Source organism: Oncorhynchus tshawytscha, linkage group LG04, assembly GCF_018296145.1.
Source record: "Oncorhynchus tshawytscha isolate Ot180627B linkage group LG04, Otsh_v2.0, whole genome shotgun sequence".
NCBI lineage: Eukaryota > Metazoa > Chordata > Actinopteri > Salmoniformes > Salmonidae > Oncorhynchus > Oncorhynchus tshawytscha.
The window spans coordinates 71,544,046-71,564,326 of NC_056432.1; the positions used below are offsets into that span (position 1 = coordinate 71,544,046).

At 44.0% G+C, this 20,281-nt stretch overlaps 1 protein-coding gene across 1 annotated transcript; it reads left to right on the forward strand.

The window, feature by feature from the left end:
• Positions 1 to 2,202: 2,202 nt before the first annotated feature.
• Positions 2,203 to 19,953, forward strand: LOC112249310 (thrombospondin type-1 domain-containing protein 4). Its single transcript, XM_024419142.2, has 12 exons — positions 2,203 to 2,447; positions 11,187 to 11,394; positions 14,768 to 14,943; positions 15,075 to 15,165; positions 15,329 to 15,526; positions 15,680 to 15,809; positions 16,073 to 16,277; positions 16,682 to 16,855; positions 17,242 to 17,415; positions 17,865 to 18,044; positions 18,190 to 18,334; positions 18,591 to 19,953. The coding sequence occupies exons 1-12, from the start codon at positions 2,367 to 2,369 to the stop codon at positions 18,731 to 18,733; spliced, it is 1,905 nt and encodes a 634-aa protein (XP_024274910.1). The 5' UTR covers positions 2,203 to 2,366; the 3' UTR covers positions 18,734 to 19,953.
• The last annotated feature ends 328 nt before the right edge of the window (positions 19,954 to 20,281 follow it).

The window sequence follows — 20,281 nt, forward strand, 5'->3', positions numbered from 1 at the left end:
TCAAGGGACCTACATGCCTGGCAGCTAATATGTATCCCAGCTTTTTTCTCTCTTTCTGCTCTACTGCTCGTTCTTCAAACTGTGCTCTTCCTGACACAGTCCACTCCAATAGGTCTTTCTAACGTACAAGCAGTTCATGTTTGGGTTTCGGGTTTGAAATGTATAGTAATATGGAGAAAGAATTTTTAAATATTAAACAGATTGAATTGAAATCCAGAGTAGTGTTTGGTTAGAAAATGTTTTTTGAATATGTCTGCTCAAATTGACAGGATGTGGGGAAACATTTCCAGGTCATGCTTACATTGTACTTTAAGACATGATGGAAATATGACAGTAAATGGGAAGCAAACATGAATACATCCATTGTATGAGTTCCTTTGTAATGCATCATAATACCATACAGTAATGGTAAGACCACCTGATGCTGTAGGCTAGTGCATGTCTCTGGTGTGTGTGGATGTGTGTTGGGTAGGAGACTTCAGGAATCAGACATTGGGAGCCAAGGCTGCTGACCTGACCCATATGTTGAAGGAAACACAACTCCAACCAGAACCAGGCCATGCTTTACTTTTCAGTCTGTCTGATCCAGCAGGTCCCAGCAGCCGGCCTCAGGGTGTTAAGCGTACTGTTCAATATCAGTCCAGATTAGTATACTGTATATCAGGAGAGCATTAGTAGCTGATGTGTCTGAGATAGAGATATATACGCTGTTGAAAGCTCTCTTCCCCATACACTACGTTCCCTGTAAACATGTGTGCAGCTGTTTTGCTGCAGAGGCTGCTCACTGCTCACTCACTGGCTGTCAGTCAGTCTGCCTCTGGGAGAGAGAGAGAGAGTGCGAGCAAGTGGGGAAATACAAGAGAGTGCTAGCAGAAGCCAAGCCAAGTCCAGGTGTTGAGACGCCACTAAACTTTCTGGCTTTTTGTCTGTCCATGATGCCTCTGCTTGTTGCTGTGAAATATTTAAATACAATTTGGATGCATTCAATAGGTGCTGATATGACTTGTTATCCTGTTCAGTGTTCTCAGTACTCTCATTCATATTATGCAGTGACTCACTGCTGGCTTTGCTTAACAGGGACAGGCCATTTTCTCTTAATGGTGTGTAAGCACCTGTGGCCTAAAAGAAGAGGGTGTGTTCAATAACAGCCTGCTGGAAATCTCTCTCTCTCTCTCTCTCTCTCTCTCTCTCTGTCTCTGTCTCTGTCTTTGTCTCTCTCTCTCTCTCTCTCTCTCTCTCTCTCTCTCTCTCAAAGCCCAGCTGAAATACAGAATTGTAGTGGATACAGTAGTTTGCTGCATGTGCCTGTTGTGGTCTCCCTGTACCGCTTTAAAATCGGAAAATATTGTGTTATCTCATGGTTGCAGCTACAATGCCGTGATGCACCCACTATGGTCATATACTTTTATGTGAAAACCAACTGTCATAGTCTGATGAAGAGCGCACTCCTAACTACAGTGTGTCCTGATGAATTAGGGTTTAATGTTGTGGAAACAATGGTGCAGAAATAGGAAAACCATATGATGAGTTCAGTCTTTTTGGCTCCGGCTTCTTTACTTGGCTCCTTCCTTGCGACGTGGCTCGCAATTAAGTGCTTGAGTATGCTTGTATAAGAGAGAGTGCAAAGGGATCGTATTGTTGCAGAGTTTGTGGTTTCTCCATGTTTAAGAATATGAAATGCAGTCCGTATTCTGTCTATTTCAGTGTTAGAATGTCCACTTGACCACAAAGTGTTTTGGGCTGTTATGTTACTTTACTTTGGCTGTCTGCTGTGTTCCATTGTCAGTGGTCTAGATTACATTGCAATGGTATTCCATCAAGTCCTATTAAATAATGCTCAGCAAAGGTATCCAGTTGAGTTGTCTCACCTACACCTGTCCTTTGTTGACTACACAGTAGGAGGCTTCATGTTCCACCATTCATAAACAATAAATACTCTTCCTCTTCCCTTCCCAAATATTTCCTTTTTCATTTCAACATCTCTCCACTAATCTTCATTCTTCCCATATATACCCCTCTCTCTCTCTGTCTCTCTCTCTCTCTCGTGTCCTCTCTAGCGCTCTCTCTCTCGCCCTCTCTCTCTCTCGCCCTCTCTCTCTCGCGCCCTCTCTCTCTCTCTCTCTCTCTCCCTCTCTCTCTCTCTCTCGCCCCTAACTTTTCCTCTTAAATGCCCCAGCCTCCCCAGCTGCGCCTCCTCCAGCTCAGTTTACAAGGCTGTGCATACAAATCAGCAGAGTAGTGGTTTTGGCGTTCACTGCACTACAGGGGCAAGGCGAAACAGCCAGGAGCAGCTACTGTTTTCTACTGGACCTGTCTGAATGCATGACTGAGAGCTGCTGGTCAATAGTTCTTGGCCACATGAGAGAATGCTATCAGGTCTGGCTCTTCTGCTGCTTGTCTGCCTCCTCCACATGTTGGTGACTGCCAAGGGGAACCCGTGGTCACAGGTAAGACTTAAACCATACCATGGTCTTACTATGGACCCTCTCTCTGCTTTTCCACAGGTTGGGCTGAGACTGACCGCCTGGGACTGGCTACTCATCGCTCCCAGTCCCAGCACCTTTACACGTCCCAAACAGACATAAGAGGCACTCCCTCTAAAACTATGACCTGTATAAATCTGTATTATGAATGTAATTAGCCTGTTTAGCTGGTGCTCTTCTTAAGTCATTCTCGAGCTGCTGAACTATAAGTTGATAGTCTGATTCTAATAGATAGGTTCAATTCTAAGTTAGTTCATGCCTTGGCTATGACTGCAGACTATAGATCATGAGGAGGAAGTAGGGATCAGATTAGGTATTTACTGTGTGACTGTTTTCACTGTTAAGCAGCTTTGGCAGTCTGTGCTGTTGACTCTGTAGCACATATGAGGCAGGCTGTTATATAGTTATAAAGGACAGTGTCCTTCGAAGTTGCACTTAGTATAACTGTGGAAACTCTAAAGGGTGATGTCTGGCTTGGAATAGGGCATAGATTGGCACAGCTCCATGTGTGTGTGTAGATGATTGACTACATGGCTGTGACATCACTGTGATACTGCTGCAGACAGGTGATGTACAGTCATGAAATAGAATATCTCATTCTAGTGTGTACAGTATCCTGCTTTGATCTGTTCATCAAGGTCATATGCCTTGATGAAAGTAATTGTGACCAAAATGTTATGTGTGAATGAATGGAGTCCATGCAACCGGTTTGCTTTGTCTTCTGCTAAACATCTCTGTAAAAATGTGTGATGTCAGGCGAAGCTGCAGTTGGTCATTTGGCAGGAGTTGAGATTGGTGTCTTAGAGAATGATTGTATAGGATTACGTGTTCCCTCTATAATACTCTCACTATAGGGCACCTTTCATTTCCACATGTAAACATGTAGGTGTGTCCTTTACCCTGTATTTAGGCACTTTTTTAATTATCCATTAATTATGTTCCCAACACAGATCCTCTACAAACAGATACTGATAGAGGAAACCCTCAGTGTTTTAAAGACTGGTGAATCAACACGGTTTGTGCTATTTCCGGGACACGCAGTGGACATTTATGAGGCTGCTGTGCCCTTGACATAAGGCCTCATGGCTGGGAGAGAGGTTTGAGAGGTTTGTGGGGTACGTGAGGCCTTTTTACTGTTGAGAACATCCCCCAGTCATGACCAGTATATATGACTCTACTCTTCACTGTTGAGAAAACATCCCCCAGTCATGACCAGTCATGACCCCCAGTCATGACCAGTATATATGACTCTACTCTTCACTGTTGAGAAAAGATCCCCCAGTCATGACCAGTATATATGACTCTACTCTTCACTGTTGAGAAAACATCCCCAGTCATGACCAGTATATATCACTCTACTCTTCACTGTTGAGAAAACATCCCCCAGTCATGACCAGTATATATGACTCTACTCTTCACTGTTGAGAAAACATCCCCCAGTCATGACCAGTATATATGACTCTACTCTTCACTGTTGAGAAAACATCCCCCAGTCATGACCAGTATATATGACTCTACTCTTCACTGTTGAGAAAACATCCCCAGTCATGACCAGTCATGTTGAGAAAACATCCCCCAGTCATGACCAGTATATATCACTCTACTCTTCACTGTTGAGAAAACATCCCCCAGTCATGACCAGTATATATGACTCTACTCTTCACTGTTGAGAAAACATCCCCCAGTCATGACCAGTATATATGACTCTACTCTTCACTGTTGAGAAAACATCCCCCAGTCATGACCAGTATATATCACTCTACTCTTCACTGTTGAGAAAACATCCCCCAGTCATGACCAGTATATATGACTCTACTCTTCACTGTTGAGAAAAGATCCCCCAGTCATGACCAGTATATATGACTCTACTCTTCACTGTTGAGAAAACATCCCCCAGTCATGACCAGTATATATGACTCTACTCTTCACTGTTGAGAAAACATCCCCCAGTCATGACCAGTATATATGACTCTACTCTTCACTGTTGAGAAAACATCCCCCAGTCATGACCAGTATATATCACTCTACTCTTCACTGTTGAAGACCCCACTCCTATCCGGGGCAACAAAAAGTATTTGAGTTACTATAGCTTGTTGCCATACTATTACCATGTTATTACCACTTTATCCTGTATTGTATTCTGTGCTGATGTGAAGTGCTACAGTAGAGGGTGTATTTAAAATGGATGGAAGACCCCAATAGCCCTACTCCTCTCAGTGGGAAGAGTTATCCCCACAGTTCAGTCATTATCCCTGGTTGTTTTGGAAACACACTTGAGGTTTGACACATGATTTATGTTGGGAAATGCCATGTAGTGGGAAAGAACCCATGAGTTATCACTTTCTGGTCCAAGAAAACCAAGAGTTTGTGCTTCTTTTAGTGGTTACGAACTCAGATTATTGCCTTGGCTTGGTTGACTTCCCAACACATCCATGATACAAGTTCCAGAGATGAAATCAGAGGAAAAGGCTGTGATTCTTGAAAGTATGTCTTCCATTCTTCCATTTACAGACGGATTGTGATGGTCCATTTGTCTATTTAATTTTGCGAAGCAAAATGTTTTAAAAAGTGCACACGCATGGAAAGGTTATAGGACATAAATAGATTTTCTAGTTCTTTGTTGAAGGCTGCCAATTTTCCCTCTCTTCTGTCATAGCAGCCAGAATGGCTATATTTCCTAATCTCCTTTTAATGCTGCAATCTGATATGGAAATGTCAATTGGTATTGGAAGTTGTACAGTACCATAACACTATTCATTGGGAGCTGCCCTTCAATGTCTGATGGATGTAGTTTACTCGAGTGACTTAATTATACTGTACACAAGTGAAAATCACCTTTCACCTTGTGATCACTGAGCAGTCCCCAGCACTACAGTAGCCTACCTCCACCACAGCTGCAGATGTGTTTCCAGTGCTGACTGTGTTGAAGGCAGTGTGTGTTGTTAGCGACCTCACCCTCATTAAACACTGTTCTGATAAAGGAGCCTCTAAAGGGAAGGTAGAAAGGAACACAGCATCTCACCATGTGGGAGACAGATGCTTGTGGCCTACGCCCCTGCCAATGGTCGGCCACATGCACTTCACATGGACCGACCGACCGAACGGAGGGGGTGGGTTGTCATGCCATACTATGACGTTATACAGGATTCTATGTGAGAAATGAAATAGGAATCAGTGGTAAAACACAAACAGACACTATTATATGGGACATGTGGCTCTGTATTTTCTAATGATATACAGGATGCCAGTATGGTCCTATTCTAAAAGCTGGCCAGTGTTTCAACTCAGCAGGTCCAGTATTCAGTGTTCACAGGGTTTGCATTAGTCCTAGCCTTGGTAACAATTTAAAAGCTGATGGAATTGAGCATTTTGTTATTTTCTAAATAATCACATTTACTTTATACCTATATTGTGAATACCATTCAACAACATCAGCAGCATAGAGGTGTTGTGTTAAATGCACTTATAATATACAATATGACCCAGTTTAGTTTTTATTACTACAATTTCTTCTAGATCAATGAGTCACATTTTTGATAATGATCCCCACTCAATGATCCCCACTTTTTCATGTTGAGGTTGTGGTCAGTCATTGAGTTTTCTATAGATTTCAGCATAATGTCCTTTCCATTCGGTGGCCATCTTGCTGTAAGGTCACCTCCGCTGTGAATTATTATCTGGTATGACATTGCCTCAGAATTCTCAGCTTGGAAGCCCAGTAATGTAAATATTACATTTCCAGATGAGCTGGCGTATGTATCATTGCAAGCCGAGTCTTGATAACAGCAATGGCAATGCTCCAGCAGAGCTCTCTGCTGGCTGTACAGCAAGTGAAGAGTTGAAAATGTTCTCATAATGTTCACAAAACTCTGTTACTCTTTGGTCGTAAATTTGGTCGACAGGGTGTGTGTGTTTCTTTTATGTCAAAGTGAAGTGTTATCATTTGAAAATAAAGGGAGAATTCCTTTCATCTGAAGATATTCTCATTAGAATTTAAATTGAATCAAATGTCATTTTTTAAGCGAGGCCAAACCATTTAGCTGACACTTAATTCTAGAGCCTGTTATTGATATTAATATGTATTCCATTAATGCAGCATTCATTTAGTTTGTTGTCATTTGATAAACATGTTGAGACAACATGTTAGGTGTTAAAATATTAGATGTTATGTTAAATAATATGCAAGATTTCAACCTTGAAACATATCTAAGTTTGTGCACTCAAAGTGTATGTACCCTGTAATAGTGTTAAGGGTCTAAGTGTGTTAATATATTAATGTATTCAGTGAGCAGTCTTGGTGCTTTCTCAGGGACTCATTGAGCGATCTACCTTCCTGACCCTGCTGAAGTTAAGCTTCATTCAGTCATCCCTGGTGGTTTCCAGGCTGGTGGGTCTAACATGGCACCCAGAGTATAATATTGTGGGAACACCTAGTCTAAGCTCTGACAAGACCCAAGTACGTTCTGACCTCAAGCCATGGACATGGCAGAGATCAGAAGAGTTATGGTCTAGGATCACTTACAGCAATGACTGAATAAAAGTGTCTGGAGTCCCTGATATGCAGAGTGTGTGGTTGATAATGGATCATTTGTGTAGATGGGGCTCCTGAAACAGCTGCATGAATCTGGATGTATTTGTGCGCCATAATGCTCCCTGATAGGCTTATACAGTACAGCCGTCTGCACATGTTAATGTCAATCACTCGTTAGCTTAAATCTCCTTGTCATTAGTGGATTTCTCTGTCTAAACATCCACTCACAAACAGTCTCCATTTTAACCCAGGGTCCCAGTCCCACGCCCGTGAGAAACCCTAGCAGTCAGTCCACTGATTACTTTTTCAACCACATCTATAACTTCATTTGGGGTGGATGAAGGCCACGATTCAGTCAGAACTAGTGTTAACCGGTGTTGGCAGACATACGCATAGCAGATGTTTTGGAGGTGTTGGAGGTGTAACTGTGGTGTGAGCTGACTAATAGGTGAGTGGCTGCTCTTGTGTCACAAACCGCGTTAGAAGTTCAAAACGGCAATAGAAAGTGTAGGCTTCTAATGCATGTTTTCATATTAATTTGAATGAGGGGAGGGGGGTTATAGTCTATCAGTCTAATCAAGGTGTAGACAATAGAACATCACGCATTTGAGTGTTTGAACTTGTAACGAGGCTGCATGGGACTTGTCGGATTATAAAATCAGGTGATTTCGTTGCCACGATAAGCTAATGCAAGGAGCCGCTTGTGGATCTGTCAACTCTAACGTAGTTCCACCTCCAATACCGCCAAAACAATCTCTATGCGGATGTTGGCTAGCGCAGATCTAATAGATTCCAGCCCGAAGTCTTTACAGTCAAAGAAGATGGGGGCTGGTCGACTTAAGGACTGTAAGATGTTTCCAACATTCCTGTTGACTCCAGCATAAAGTCACTGTGACCACTCATTTTATATTCATATTCATTCCTTGTGGGAAACCACAAACCAAGGCCCCCCGCACAGTTAAAAGAAACATTATTGCAAGGCAAGTGTAACCTGCGCCAAGCCTGTGGGAAAAGGATCAAGTGACATGGAGTGTCTTTGCAACTGTTTATTGACAGTTTGTGCATGTTTGTAATAAAATAAATGTTGTTTTTTCATTCCTTCTTTACCCACTCAATTAGTGCATTAGGCACTTATTTTAAAGTTCCCAAACCTTGATTTCTGAGAAGAGGCGCCTCTGTGCACAGCTGAGGACAGGCTTGGAATTGAGATAGCTTTTACCATCATAGTGAGACAGTAGTTTAAGGGTATCTAATAACCTTATAAATGCAAACTCAAACTTTTGTTATAAAGTGGTTACTGGTATGATGGAAAGAAACCGATAGTCTGCTGGTTCAGTTGTGTAGAATTTCATAAATTCAATTAAACTCAACAAGGGATTATTATCCCTATCATGACAAGCCAATTCCTAAAAGCATAAGACCTTACATCTGTTTTATCTGGAAAAGTACTGCTGGGGTTTATTGGAAGGCTAATGTTGTTTTCATCCGAAGTTCCTCACTTTGACTGGTAGTTGACTACCGTCCTGACACGTCTAACCATTTCCAGATGAGGTGGATTTTAGTGACATTTAAAGGCCCATTATAGTCCTACTGAAAGGGGATGTCATCCAGCGCCAAGCATAATTATAAACCACCCACAGAGAGCAGATTAGAAAAAAGTAATGATGTGGTCTCTTAATAAATTGAGCACTTAAATACTGTGGATCCCCTTGAAAGGGAAAAACTAGGATCCCTCCAAACCTGGTTCAGTGAGACACCTCATTTTGATGGATTCGTGATGCAGGACCATTTATACTTGATATATCAAGGACAGCCTGGATGACTATTTTCAGGTTTGGGAAACAAATGACTGCTGGCTTCACTGTTTTGCATGGGGTATCATCTGTTCTCCAAAGTCTGTTTTGACAGTTTATGATTTGAAAGATGTACTGTACAGTGATATCAAATAATACCCACACTTCAATGCTTCCTGTATAGGTCTAAGCCATTTTACCATATTAAAAGGCTTGGAAAACCTTATTGCACAATTTTTCTAAAAACACTACTGATGCCTCTTAGTCACATGATATTTCATACATTGACGGATGACTCAGATTACGGGTAATAAATGATGTGACTCTCCATTCACACGTTAACACACAGTGATTCAGAGCTTTTCCCAGGCAAACGGCCACAGACAACCATTACTCGCCGAGCTTGTCAAGCTGTAGTTTATGAGGGGAAGGAAGGAACCGTTTTCTTTCTCCTGGGATTAAGGCTAAACATTGAAATGATATCTGATAATGTTGTTACTTAAAGTCAGGGTGTTTTATGGGGAAAATTGAGAAGACAGATACTACTCACTTGGTATCCCAATTGTTTGCATACTGTACATGTGATGTATGAAAATATAATAATGTGTAAACTCATATGGAACAATCTGGTTTTCATCATGTACCAATCTTACATTTGAGAGCCTATAGGCTACTGTAGATCCGTTTTTATCCATAATTCCACATTGGCCAATATAACATTTGCCCTGTTTGGTCATTTCTCAGGGCTATTAGTTTGCTATTTCCTCTCTCATCGCTTATTTCCTGTGTAGAATTTATTATTTAACCTTTATTTAATTAGGCAAGTCAGTTAAGAACAAATTCTTATTTACAATGATGGCCTACCTAGACGACGCTGGGCCAAATGTGCGTCGCCCTATGGGGCTCCCAATCACGACTGGATGTGATGCAGCCTGGATTTGAACCAGGTACTGCAGTGACGCCTCTTGCATTGAGATGTAATCTCTTAGACCACTGCGCCACTCGGGAGCCAGTAGAAGGAGGTGGTGTGTATTTGTTTTGGCCTGGGTGGAGTGTTGGCCCGATGCAGACCTCGCTGCTATGGGTGGGCGAGAGCCAGGCTTCTGTTTTCTGAGCCTACCCCAATCTCCTCAGTCCACCCCTAGCCCTGGCCTGGCTACCATCTCCATCTTCCATCCCCATATCCCAGCCTGCATCCAGCCTGCAGCTGACTGTCTTACTGCAGCTCCAGGAAGAACTAAGTCCGCTGAGAGAGCATGAATCTACAGCAAAACCCTTTTTAATTACCACTGTAGACTGCTCTTCATTTGTTTGTGTGATTATTCTATGTTATGTCCCGTGCTTAAGGACCACACATACAATGTTGTGTAATATTTTTTGTTGGGACGTAATATATATAGTTGGTCTGAGAAAATACGCAAGATCCCCATTAGTCCTGGTTTGGGAGGAAATAGTTTGTGACCGGGTTTTGTCTAGGAACGGGGGGATTATTGACTGGACTGCTGAACGTAACGTTCCCTGAGAGATACTGACTGACTAGAGACTAACGTTGGCAGCAGTCGAATCACAGAGGAGCTTTGTGTCATTAAAACTAAACAGCTTTTATTGTCCCCTGCTGACTCCTCCATTGGTCGTTCCTTCAGTTCGAGTGGTGGCGGACTGAGGGCGTATCCTGATCCTGGCACACCAGTGTCTACTCTCCACTGCCCAGGGGTCTGGAATTATAGAAGTACGGTGGCCTGCTGGGATCAGTCCCAACTAGGCCCCTGCCTGCAACACCTGTTGACACAGCGAGCTACTTTTACGTCTGAATTGGCTGGATTTATCGACTTCTGATTTGAGTGTTCTATACTAACCTTATCCAGGCTTCCTGTAATTTAAGAGTGCCAATGTGACAGAGAAAGCTAACACCCCTGAGGATTTGCTCTGAAACTTTGTGAGCCGTTACTACTCCAGCATCGTGCCAAGAATATGCCTGTTGTTGGAATGAAGCTGGCTCAGGCTAATTGGTTGTTGTGTTATGGTAGTTAATTATGTGCAGCAGGTCAGGGAGTTAGAGAGGTGAAATAACATGGGTTTGTTTATGAATATGCTGGATAGGCTTTGGTTTATTATCTCTCATTCTCCCCTCTTTACTTGATTAATGAGGTTGCTCATGTTATTTACTTTTCCATGCACTTCAGTGGTAAAACAGTTGCCTGTTAAAACAGATGTCTCAGTAGCTCAACAGTTGAACATTGCTTCACCTCAAAAATCCTACAGTCCACCTGCTTACAACAAAAAGTGTACTGTACTGTTTGTTATGTACCGGCGTTGATTAGTGACATGCTATACATGTCCTCTGTCCACTCATTTGACCTCCTTCTCCCTCTCTGACAGAGTCTGGGCTGCGATGAGTACCTGGCCTCAGGCAAGGTGATGGACAAGTGTGGGGTGTGTGGCGGGGACAACACGGCCTGTAAGCTGGTGTCAGGGCTCTTCCAGCAGCACAGCCTGAACAAGGTGGGCTACCACAAGATAGTGGAGATCCCAGAGGGAGCCACCAAGATCAATGTCACCGAGATGGTGAAGAGCAGGAATTACCTGGGTGAGTAGGACTGTGACTGACCAGTGTTTTAACCTGGGTCAGACTGTGTTAGCCCGCTCCAGCTAAAGCGTAGACACTTCAACGTCTATTCCACGTTGTTTCAATGTAATTTCATTGAAATGATGAGGAAACAACGTTGATTCAACCAGTGTGTGCCCAGTGGGTAGCTTGGGAGGCAAGTCTTCATGTCTGAGGCAAGGTTACTCAACACACAAGCATGGTTCCAAACCACCTCTGTTTAACTACAGAGTTACCAGCTCTTTATCCACGGCCCCTTAAGGCTCCATACATCTCTGTCTGAATCAGACCCATGAGCTATGACACATGCAATAACAATTTTAGGTTTTCCCTTCGACCACGTTAGATTATGTTTCATATTACATTAACAGTACTAATAAAAACTCACAATTTAAAGATAAGCTTCAGGTTATAAAACATCTGACAGCAGTAGCTATTGTTTTTTATATCATTTAGGTCATGTCTTGCTACATCCGTGCTGTGAGCCTGGTATCAGGCAGCAGGGAACAGCTGCTTGTTAAATTGATTTGATTCATTTAATTAAAAGGCAGCTCAAATACAGAGCAGGAGGGATTTTTCCGGAATTTTGGATGTGAGCATTTCGATGTTGTCAGTAGTAAGTAACCACACAGTGCACTTCTGGTTACAATCTTTTATTTTTTTAAAGCCCTTTGCTGTAATTAATTGAATAAATAAGATCTTGTCTTTATAGGAGCATAACAGTGTGACACAGAAGTGAGTCTATTTTCAGGAATGACTTCTGGAATGTCAGTGTTTTATTGTTGGAGACATTGGTTTAATGAGAGCCATGCCATAGCATAGCAGTGCGTCTGGGAGAAAGAGAGAGAGAGCGAGAGAGAGAGCGAAAGAAAGGTGAGAAAGAGAGAGACAGAGAGCGAGAGAGAGAGAGAAAGGGAGAGAGAGGGAGTGCCTGGCCCCCACTTCCCCTGGCCTGGCTGCTCCCCTCAGGGGAAAGTATATAAACAAGCTTTCATTAGAGGACCTTTTCCTCCAGCCTTCCCATCCTTTTTAATTAAGGTGAGGAATTTCACTGCTGCCTAGAAAACCACCACCACCACTGAGCCCAGCGATGGAACCTGCTTTGAAACTACTTTTCTAAGTCAAAACTACTAACTGGGGGTGCCAAGTTATGCCTTGCTTTTTTAATATGAGTCCCCACTCAACCCCTACACAACACTTACTCAGTGAGTAAGCACCTAAGCAGGAAATGTAGAGTATGCGTGAACAATGGCTCCTTTCAGTGACTGCTGTTCCTGCGTCGCTTGGCGTTGTTGTTGGAAGAGTTCATATATCAGTGGGTAAAAGCGTGCTGTGATGCAACATCCTGGGGATAAACAGGACCGAGGATTCTTCCACGGAACTACTTATCGTTACCATTATCCCCTGATGTTTGCTCCATTCTCCTCAATAGACTTATGTTCTAGTTTATTTCTGCATGCCTAATATGTGCTTTTAGTTGTCCAAACACTCTTATACACTGCTCAAAAAAATAAAGGGAACACTTAAACAACACAATGTAACTCCAAGTCAATCACACTTCTGTGAAAACAAACTGTCCACTTAGGAAGCAACACTGAGTGACAATACATTTCACATGCTGTTGTGCAAATGGAATAGACAAAGGTGGAAATTATAGGCAATTAGCAAGATACCCCCAATAAAGGAGTGGTTCTGCAGGTGACAACCACAGACCACTTCTCAGTTCCTATGCTTCCTGGCTGATGTTTTGGTCACTTTTGAATGCTGGCGGTGCTTTCGCTCTAGTGGTAGCATGAGACGGAGTCTACAACCCACACAAGTGGCTCAGGTAGTGCAGCTCATCCAGGATGGCACATCAATGCAAGCTGTGGCAAGAAGGTTTGCTGTGTCTGTCAGCGTAGTGTCCAGAGCATGGAGGCGCTACCAGGAGACAGGCCAGTACATCAGGAGACGTGGAGGAGGCCATAGGAGGGCAACAACCCAGCAGCAGGACCGCTACCTCTGCCTTTGTGAAAGGAGGAGCAGGAGGAGCACTGCCAGAGCCCTGCAAAATGACCTCCAGCAGGCCACAAATGTGCATGTGTCTGCTCAAACGGTCAGAAACAGACTCCATGAGGGTGGTATGAGGGCCCGACGTCCACAGGTGGGGGTTGTGCTTACAGCCCAACACCGTGCAGGGCGTTTGGCATTTGGCAGAGAACACTAAGATTGGCAAATTCGCCACTGGCGCCCTGTGCTCTTCACAGATGAAAGCAGGTTCACACTGAGCACATGTGACAGACGTGACAGTCTGGAGACGCCGTGGAGAACGTTCTGCTGCCTGCAACATCCTCCAGCATGACCGGTTTGGCGGTGTTCAGTCATGGTGTGGGGTGGCATTTCTTTGGGGGGCCGCACAGCCCTCCATGTGCTCGCCAGAGGTAGCCTGACTGCCATTAGGTACCGAGATGAGATCCTCAGACCCCTTGTGAGACCATATGCTGGTGCGGTTGGCCCTGGGTTCCTCCTATTGCAAGACAATGCTAGACCTCATGTGACTGGAGTGTGTCAGAAGTTCCTGCAAGAGGAAGGCATTGATGCTATGGACTGGCCCGCCCGTTCCCCAGACCTGAATCCAATTGAGCTCATCTGGGACATCATGTCTCGCTCCATCCACCAACGCCACGTTGCACCACAGACTGTCCAGGAGTTGGCGGATGCATTAGTCCAGGTCTGGGAGGAGATCCCTCAGGAGACCATCCGCCACCTCATCAGGAGCATGCCCAGGCGTTTTAGGGAGGTCATACAGGTACGTGGAGGCCACACACACTACTGAGCCTCATTTTGACTTGTTTAAAGGACATTACATCAAAGTTGGATCAGCCTGTAGTGTGGTTTTCCACTTTAATTTTGAGTGTGACTCCAAATCCAGAACTCAATGGGTTGATAAATTGGATTTCCATTGATCATTTTGCGTGTGATTTTGTTGTCAGCACATTCAACTATGTAAATAAAAAAGTATTTAATAAGAATATTTCATTCATTCAGATCTAGGATGTGTTATTTTAGTGTTCCCTTTATTTTTTTGAGCAGTGTATTTAGTAGTCTTAAAAACCTGTTAGTAAATAGCTGGCAAGCTTTATGTTAATTGTGTAGCTGAATCTCTCAACTCTACCGCCACATTGGAGAATTCCATGGTTAGGGCAACAGGCCATCTGAAAAACATTACAGAAAAGTTACATATCTTGAAAACTTGAGTGCTGACAATCAAAACATTTTGGGACTACATCAACAATGGACTAATGAAACAAATAACAAAATATAGTTTTCCTTCAATGTGTGTTTTATTAACAGTCAACTCATGGTCTGTCTGCAGCTCTGAAAAGCCGCTCAGGTCGCTCCATCATCAATGGGAACTGGGCCATTGACCGGCCAGGGAAGTATGAAGGGGTGGGCACCATGTTTACCTACCGACGACCCAATGAGGTCACCAGCACCGCCGGGGAGTCCTTCCTGGCTGAAGGGCCAACCAATGAGATCCTGGATGTTTATGTATGTAACCAGTCAACTTCTATGTACAGTAAAATGTAGCTCATATTGGCACATATTTCTCTGTCAGTTTACACTGGCACATTACGTTATAATTAACTTGTTTACTGAATAATTTTTTGCTCTGTCCTCAGGTGATCTACCAGCAGCCCAACCCAGGAGTGAGCTATGAATTCATCCTTCCCTCTGACAACCCTCCACAGCACCCCAACCACAGACCTGGAGGTGAGGCTCCCCATAGTTACTGATGCAACTGACTGGGACTGTATGGCCTAAATGAACTATTAGTCCACAAAGGGAGGGGGTCACACCCACTGATGGCGCTGCATCTCAATGACTGAGTTTCCCCCTGTTTATTTTGGCTGAAATACCATGTTCGATCTCCCAGGGAATACTCTGCATGGGCAAAGTGGGATTGACCACCGGGGCAACCCCAACCAGGAGGGGTACGATCCAGCAGGAGGGGGCAAATACCCTCCCCAGGTACCCAACAACCAGGTGCCAGCGGTCCAGCCACCCGAACGTCAGAGAGAATACAACTGGAAACTGTCTGGGGCAACAGAGTGTAGCGCCTCCTGTGGCAGAGGTAAGACATGGCATGTATCTTTGTCGGAACTGAAGCCCCAACCTCTAATTGATACTAGCTGATCAACTAGGTTTAACAGATTCCCACAGTGAGTAGTGAAGATGCAGTATTGAGGCATGAACATCTAACGCTCTTCTGTGTATTGGTTTTCAGGTAGCAGGTACACCATCTTCCGCTGTGTCCACAGACTGAGCCATGAGCAGGTACCAGAGAACCAGTGTGACAGCAGCACCAGGCCCAGTTCACAGGAGGAGCCCTGCAACCTTCAGTCCTGCCCTGCCTTGTGAGAGACCCCTCTGTCTCAACCACACATTACATACTACACACACTGGTTCAATACATACACAGAGCTTTAGCAAAAGTCAGAAGACCCAGATTTCCTATAATTTTTATGAAAAGTTCCTTACCCGTTAAATTTATAGTTTAATAATTAGATCATAATTAGAATCTAATTGGACAATTGACCACATGTTTTATTGGCTATGTTGGGACCACATAGCTATTGTGTCCCTCTGAACATGGGGCCTTGTGTGTCCTACTGTGCAGCTGGGACATTGGTGAGTGGTCGGAGTGCAGTAAGACATGTGGCCTGGGTATGCAGCACCGCCAGGTCTTGTGCAGGCAGGTGTATGCCAACCGGACCCTTAACGTCCACACCAGCCGCTGCCGCCACCTGGAGCAGCCCGAGACCACCAGCACCTGCCAGCTGAAAATCTGCAGCGAGTGGCAGATACGAACCGAGTGGAGCGCCGTGAGTGACAGCTGTCAATCAATATGCTTCAAATAGTATTTGTTTCAAATACTTTAGCTTGCTCGGCACATGGAACTATTAGAATAGTCTTAAAAGTGTAAACATACCCCACCCATCTGAGGCAGGCTCAATTCAAAGTACTCAGACAAGATTTAACATACTGTATTAAAAGAATATATCAGAAAGTACATGAACCCCAATAGGTAAATGTTATCATTCCTCTAAAATTTCTAACATTCCTTATCATAAATTAAACCCAAGCAAGTATTCTATGGAGCATTTTCCCAGTTGTTTTCACAGACAACAGGTTACATTCATCAGAGAGAACTGACCCATGTTTACAGTGTGAGATGAACTGAACACTACCCCTATAGTATTTTACTGTCCCTCCTGTGTTTCCCCAGTGCTCTGTTCCCTGTGGCGTGGGCCAGAGGACCAGGGAGGTGCACTGTGTCAGCAACATGGGAGACTTTGTGTCAAACGAGGAGTGCAACATGAATCTGCGACCCAGTGACAATGAGAACTGTGACATGGGGCCCTGTGCTAAAAGTTGGTTCTTCACTGATTGGGGGAATAAGGTATGTACAGTATGTGTAGGACTGAGGACATGGACTCTCACCATCACTCTCTAACACTTTTCTAACCTAATACTGTAGTAATTGTTTGATTGCATCTACTACAGTATTGTAGATGCAAGATTATAATTGAAGACAAATTGACTTGATACTAGTGTTAAAAATGAGGGTGATACTAGGGCCGGGATCCAATCAGATAGCGCTTTGTCAGCTTTGCACCTTTTAAAGGCAATGTTCCCCATTCACAGTAAACGCTGCATATGCCGGCTCAATTGGAAATGACCTTTGAATGTCAAGTACACTATACACGGATCTGCCTCTGATCGGATTGAATCACGGCATAGGTCAACTGTTTGTATTGTCACTTACCATGTCTTTGCTCTCTGTAGTGTTCTGCTGAGTGTGGGATGGGCATCCGGACCCGAGGCGTACTGTGCCTGACCAATCACATCAGCAGCTTGCCTCTGGAAGGGTGTGGCCATGAGCGCCCCACTGACTCTCAGGTCTGTAATCACGGCCCCTGTGAGAGTCGCATCGAGTGGTTTACAGCCCCCTGGAGTCAGGTAAGACAGGACAACGCCGGGTCAAACTGGGCTTGTAGGGACACATCTGGGAAAAGATTAGGATGAGGATTTGCTGCAGATTTTACAGATGTCTCCTGGTCATTACTTACATTTTTGCTGATGTCTCATGTCAGGGTTGTATTACCTATCCCCACCCCCCAAAAAAAACATTTCTTACCCCAGGACAGAAAGAGGAAGTCTCAAATATTACAAATCCATCGTCCATTATTTCCACTTGAAGTAGATATTTAGTTCAGGACCAGGCTTAATCTCTGTCCAGGAAACCGTCCCTCTAAGTAAGGGGTACCTTCTATAACTCAGGTCGGCCAATCAACTGAGCCAATGATGCCTTTTACTTTTTCTTATAAAAAAAACATGTTGAAACAGTTCAGATGCCTCATGTCATGCCCATGTGTAGTATTACCTATGGTATTTTCTCCTTCCCCCAGTGTTCAACGGAGTGTGGCTCGGGCAGCCAGCAGAGGGCAGTGGTGTGTCTGATGAAGACTGACGAGGGGTTCAATGTAATGCCGCCCTACGAATGTTCTTCTCTAGACAAGCCTCTTAATCAGCAGAGCTGCCACCTCAAGCCCTGTGGGGCCATGTGGTACCACACAGACTGGAGTGCTGTGAGTAACTGTACCAGCACATGCCCACACTCACAAGAAAAAACACACACACACGCTTTTATGTGGACTTGTGAAATACACTCTCTTGAAAGCGTAATTGAAGAAAGGGAGAATGAGGTTTGAACTGTATTCTCTGTCCCTGCAGTGTTCTAAGACGTGTGAGGGGGGCTTCCGTGTGAGGGAGGTGCGCTGTCTGTCTGATGACATGCTTTCCAGTGAGGGCTGTGAGGAGGAGCTGAAACCAGTGGAGAGAGAGGAGTGCAACCCAGAGCCCTGCGTCCCACATATAGGTCAGTTACTACTGTGTAGTAAACATGGATCTGGGGCCAAAGCACCTCCGCTGGAATGTCATACAGTTGGATTGGTTAATGATGGCTGGTCTGGTCCTAACTACTGCCAGACAGTTTTAATGAGGGTTAGAGGGGAATTTAGTCTAAAATGGTTCAACATTAATGAAAATCTTATTCCATACAGAAAACTTGTGAAAATACTTAAAGATTTCTAAAACTTAAAATCACTGATATTATGATTATGATTGTTTTTCAGATGAGAACTGTCGAGACAAGTATTTCAACTGCAATGTGGTGGTCCAGGCACGTCTCTGTGTGTACGACTACTACAAGACAACCTGCTGTTCCTCCTGCACACGAGTGGCCCACAGACAGTCACAACACAGAGCACTCAGCTAGCCCCCTCCCCAGGCTTCAGACCTCTAGGGGGCCTGACACAGCGCCCAGAGCAGGCCCTCAGTCCCTGGGCCAAACACATTGACCAACAGTGGAGAGGACAGCCTAGAACCTGACTCTGGGTGGACACTGACTGGACACTATAATATGAGTGCTGAAAATACAGACTGAAAAACTGAAAGACCGCAAAGAAAGGATGTGAAAGCCCAACTTGTTTTTGGCATGTGAGGAGATTGCCAATGGGCAATACGGGAAACTGAATGGTTCTTGTAGGATGGTTGTGAAGGACACGTTTTAACAGGGCTATGAGTGGAGGAGCTCTGGTGAGGCGAGATGATAGACAGAACACCAAACCGAAGAATATGGAACCACTTTATGGTCTGTAACCAGAATCCCCTCCAGTAAAGGTTCCTGTCTGGGTTTATATTGTGTTTCACGGGAAGCAGTTTGGCGCTGCCATTCACCTGAATGGGTTAAGGTCTTGAAAACGGTCTTTGGCCGAAACGTTGATAGACTAAACAACGTGCAGAGGTAATATTGTGTGTGGGAGTTATCTTTCTTACAACTAAGGACTGCTACCACATCTGTGATGAGACTCTTGACTACCATGGCTCTCTTGGATAATATTAAAGGAGAGGAAGATACAGTATTAAAGCAGAGCAAGATTCTGTTTGTTTTGCATAATGTATAGACTGTACACATTTTAATAAGCTTCTTTATGCTTTAAAATCCACAATATTTATGATCTAATTAACTACTTGTAGTATGAAGTTGCCCAAGCTTGCTCTTAAATCATCCCCAATTACGCATCATGAGGGCTCTATTCAATACTCTCCTACACAGCAGTTTAGTTGACCAAAGATTTCACTATTTCACAGGAGGACGTGTCAAACAGTAATTTCTCAGTCCAGATCTATGGCTCTATTTAATCTGTACCGGTGAAATGTTACAGATGGTGCAATATAAATGTTAAGGTCATTTCTGATTGAGCCAACATATGCAGTGTTTACCGTTATACAGTCTCCGCTAATACGGAACATTGCCTTTAAATTTCAATCACGCTGTAACGCTGAACTTCTGCGATACGGATTGAATAGAGCCCCAAGTGACAGCTCACCAGTTTTACACAGCAACCCTCTAACAAAACAAGACCTCTAACAAGACATCAAAACTAAGAAATAACACAAGGAATCATGTAGGTACCAAAAAAGGGTTAAACAAATCAAAATATGTTTTATATTCTTCAAAGTAGCCGCCCTTTGCCTTGATGACAACTTTGCACACTCTTGGCATTTTCTCAACTAGCTTCACCTGGAATGCTTTTCCAACAGTCTTGAAGGAGTTCCCACATATGCTGAGCACTTGTTGGCTGCTTTTCCTTCACTCTGCGGTCCAACTCATCCCAAACATCTCAATTTGGTTGATTGTGGAGGCCAGGTCATCTGATGCAGCCCCCCATCACTCTCCTTCTTGGTAAAATAGCCCTTGCACAGCCCGGAGGTGTGTTGGGTCATTGTCCTGTTGTAAAAAAAGATAGTTCTACTTAGTGGA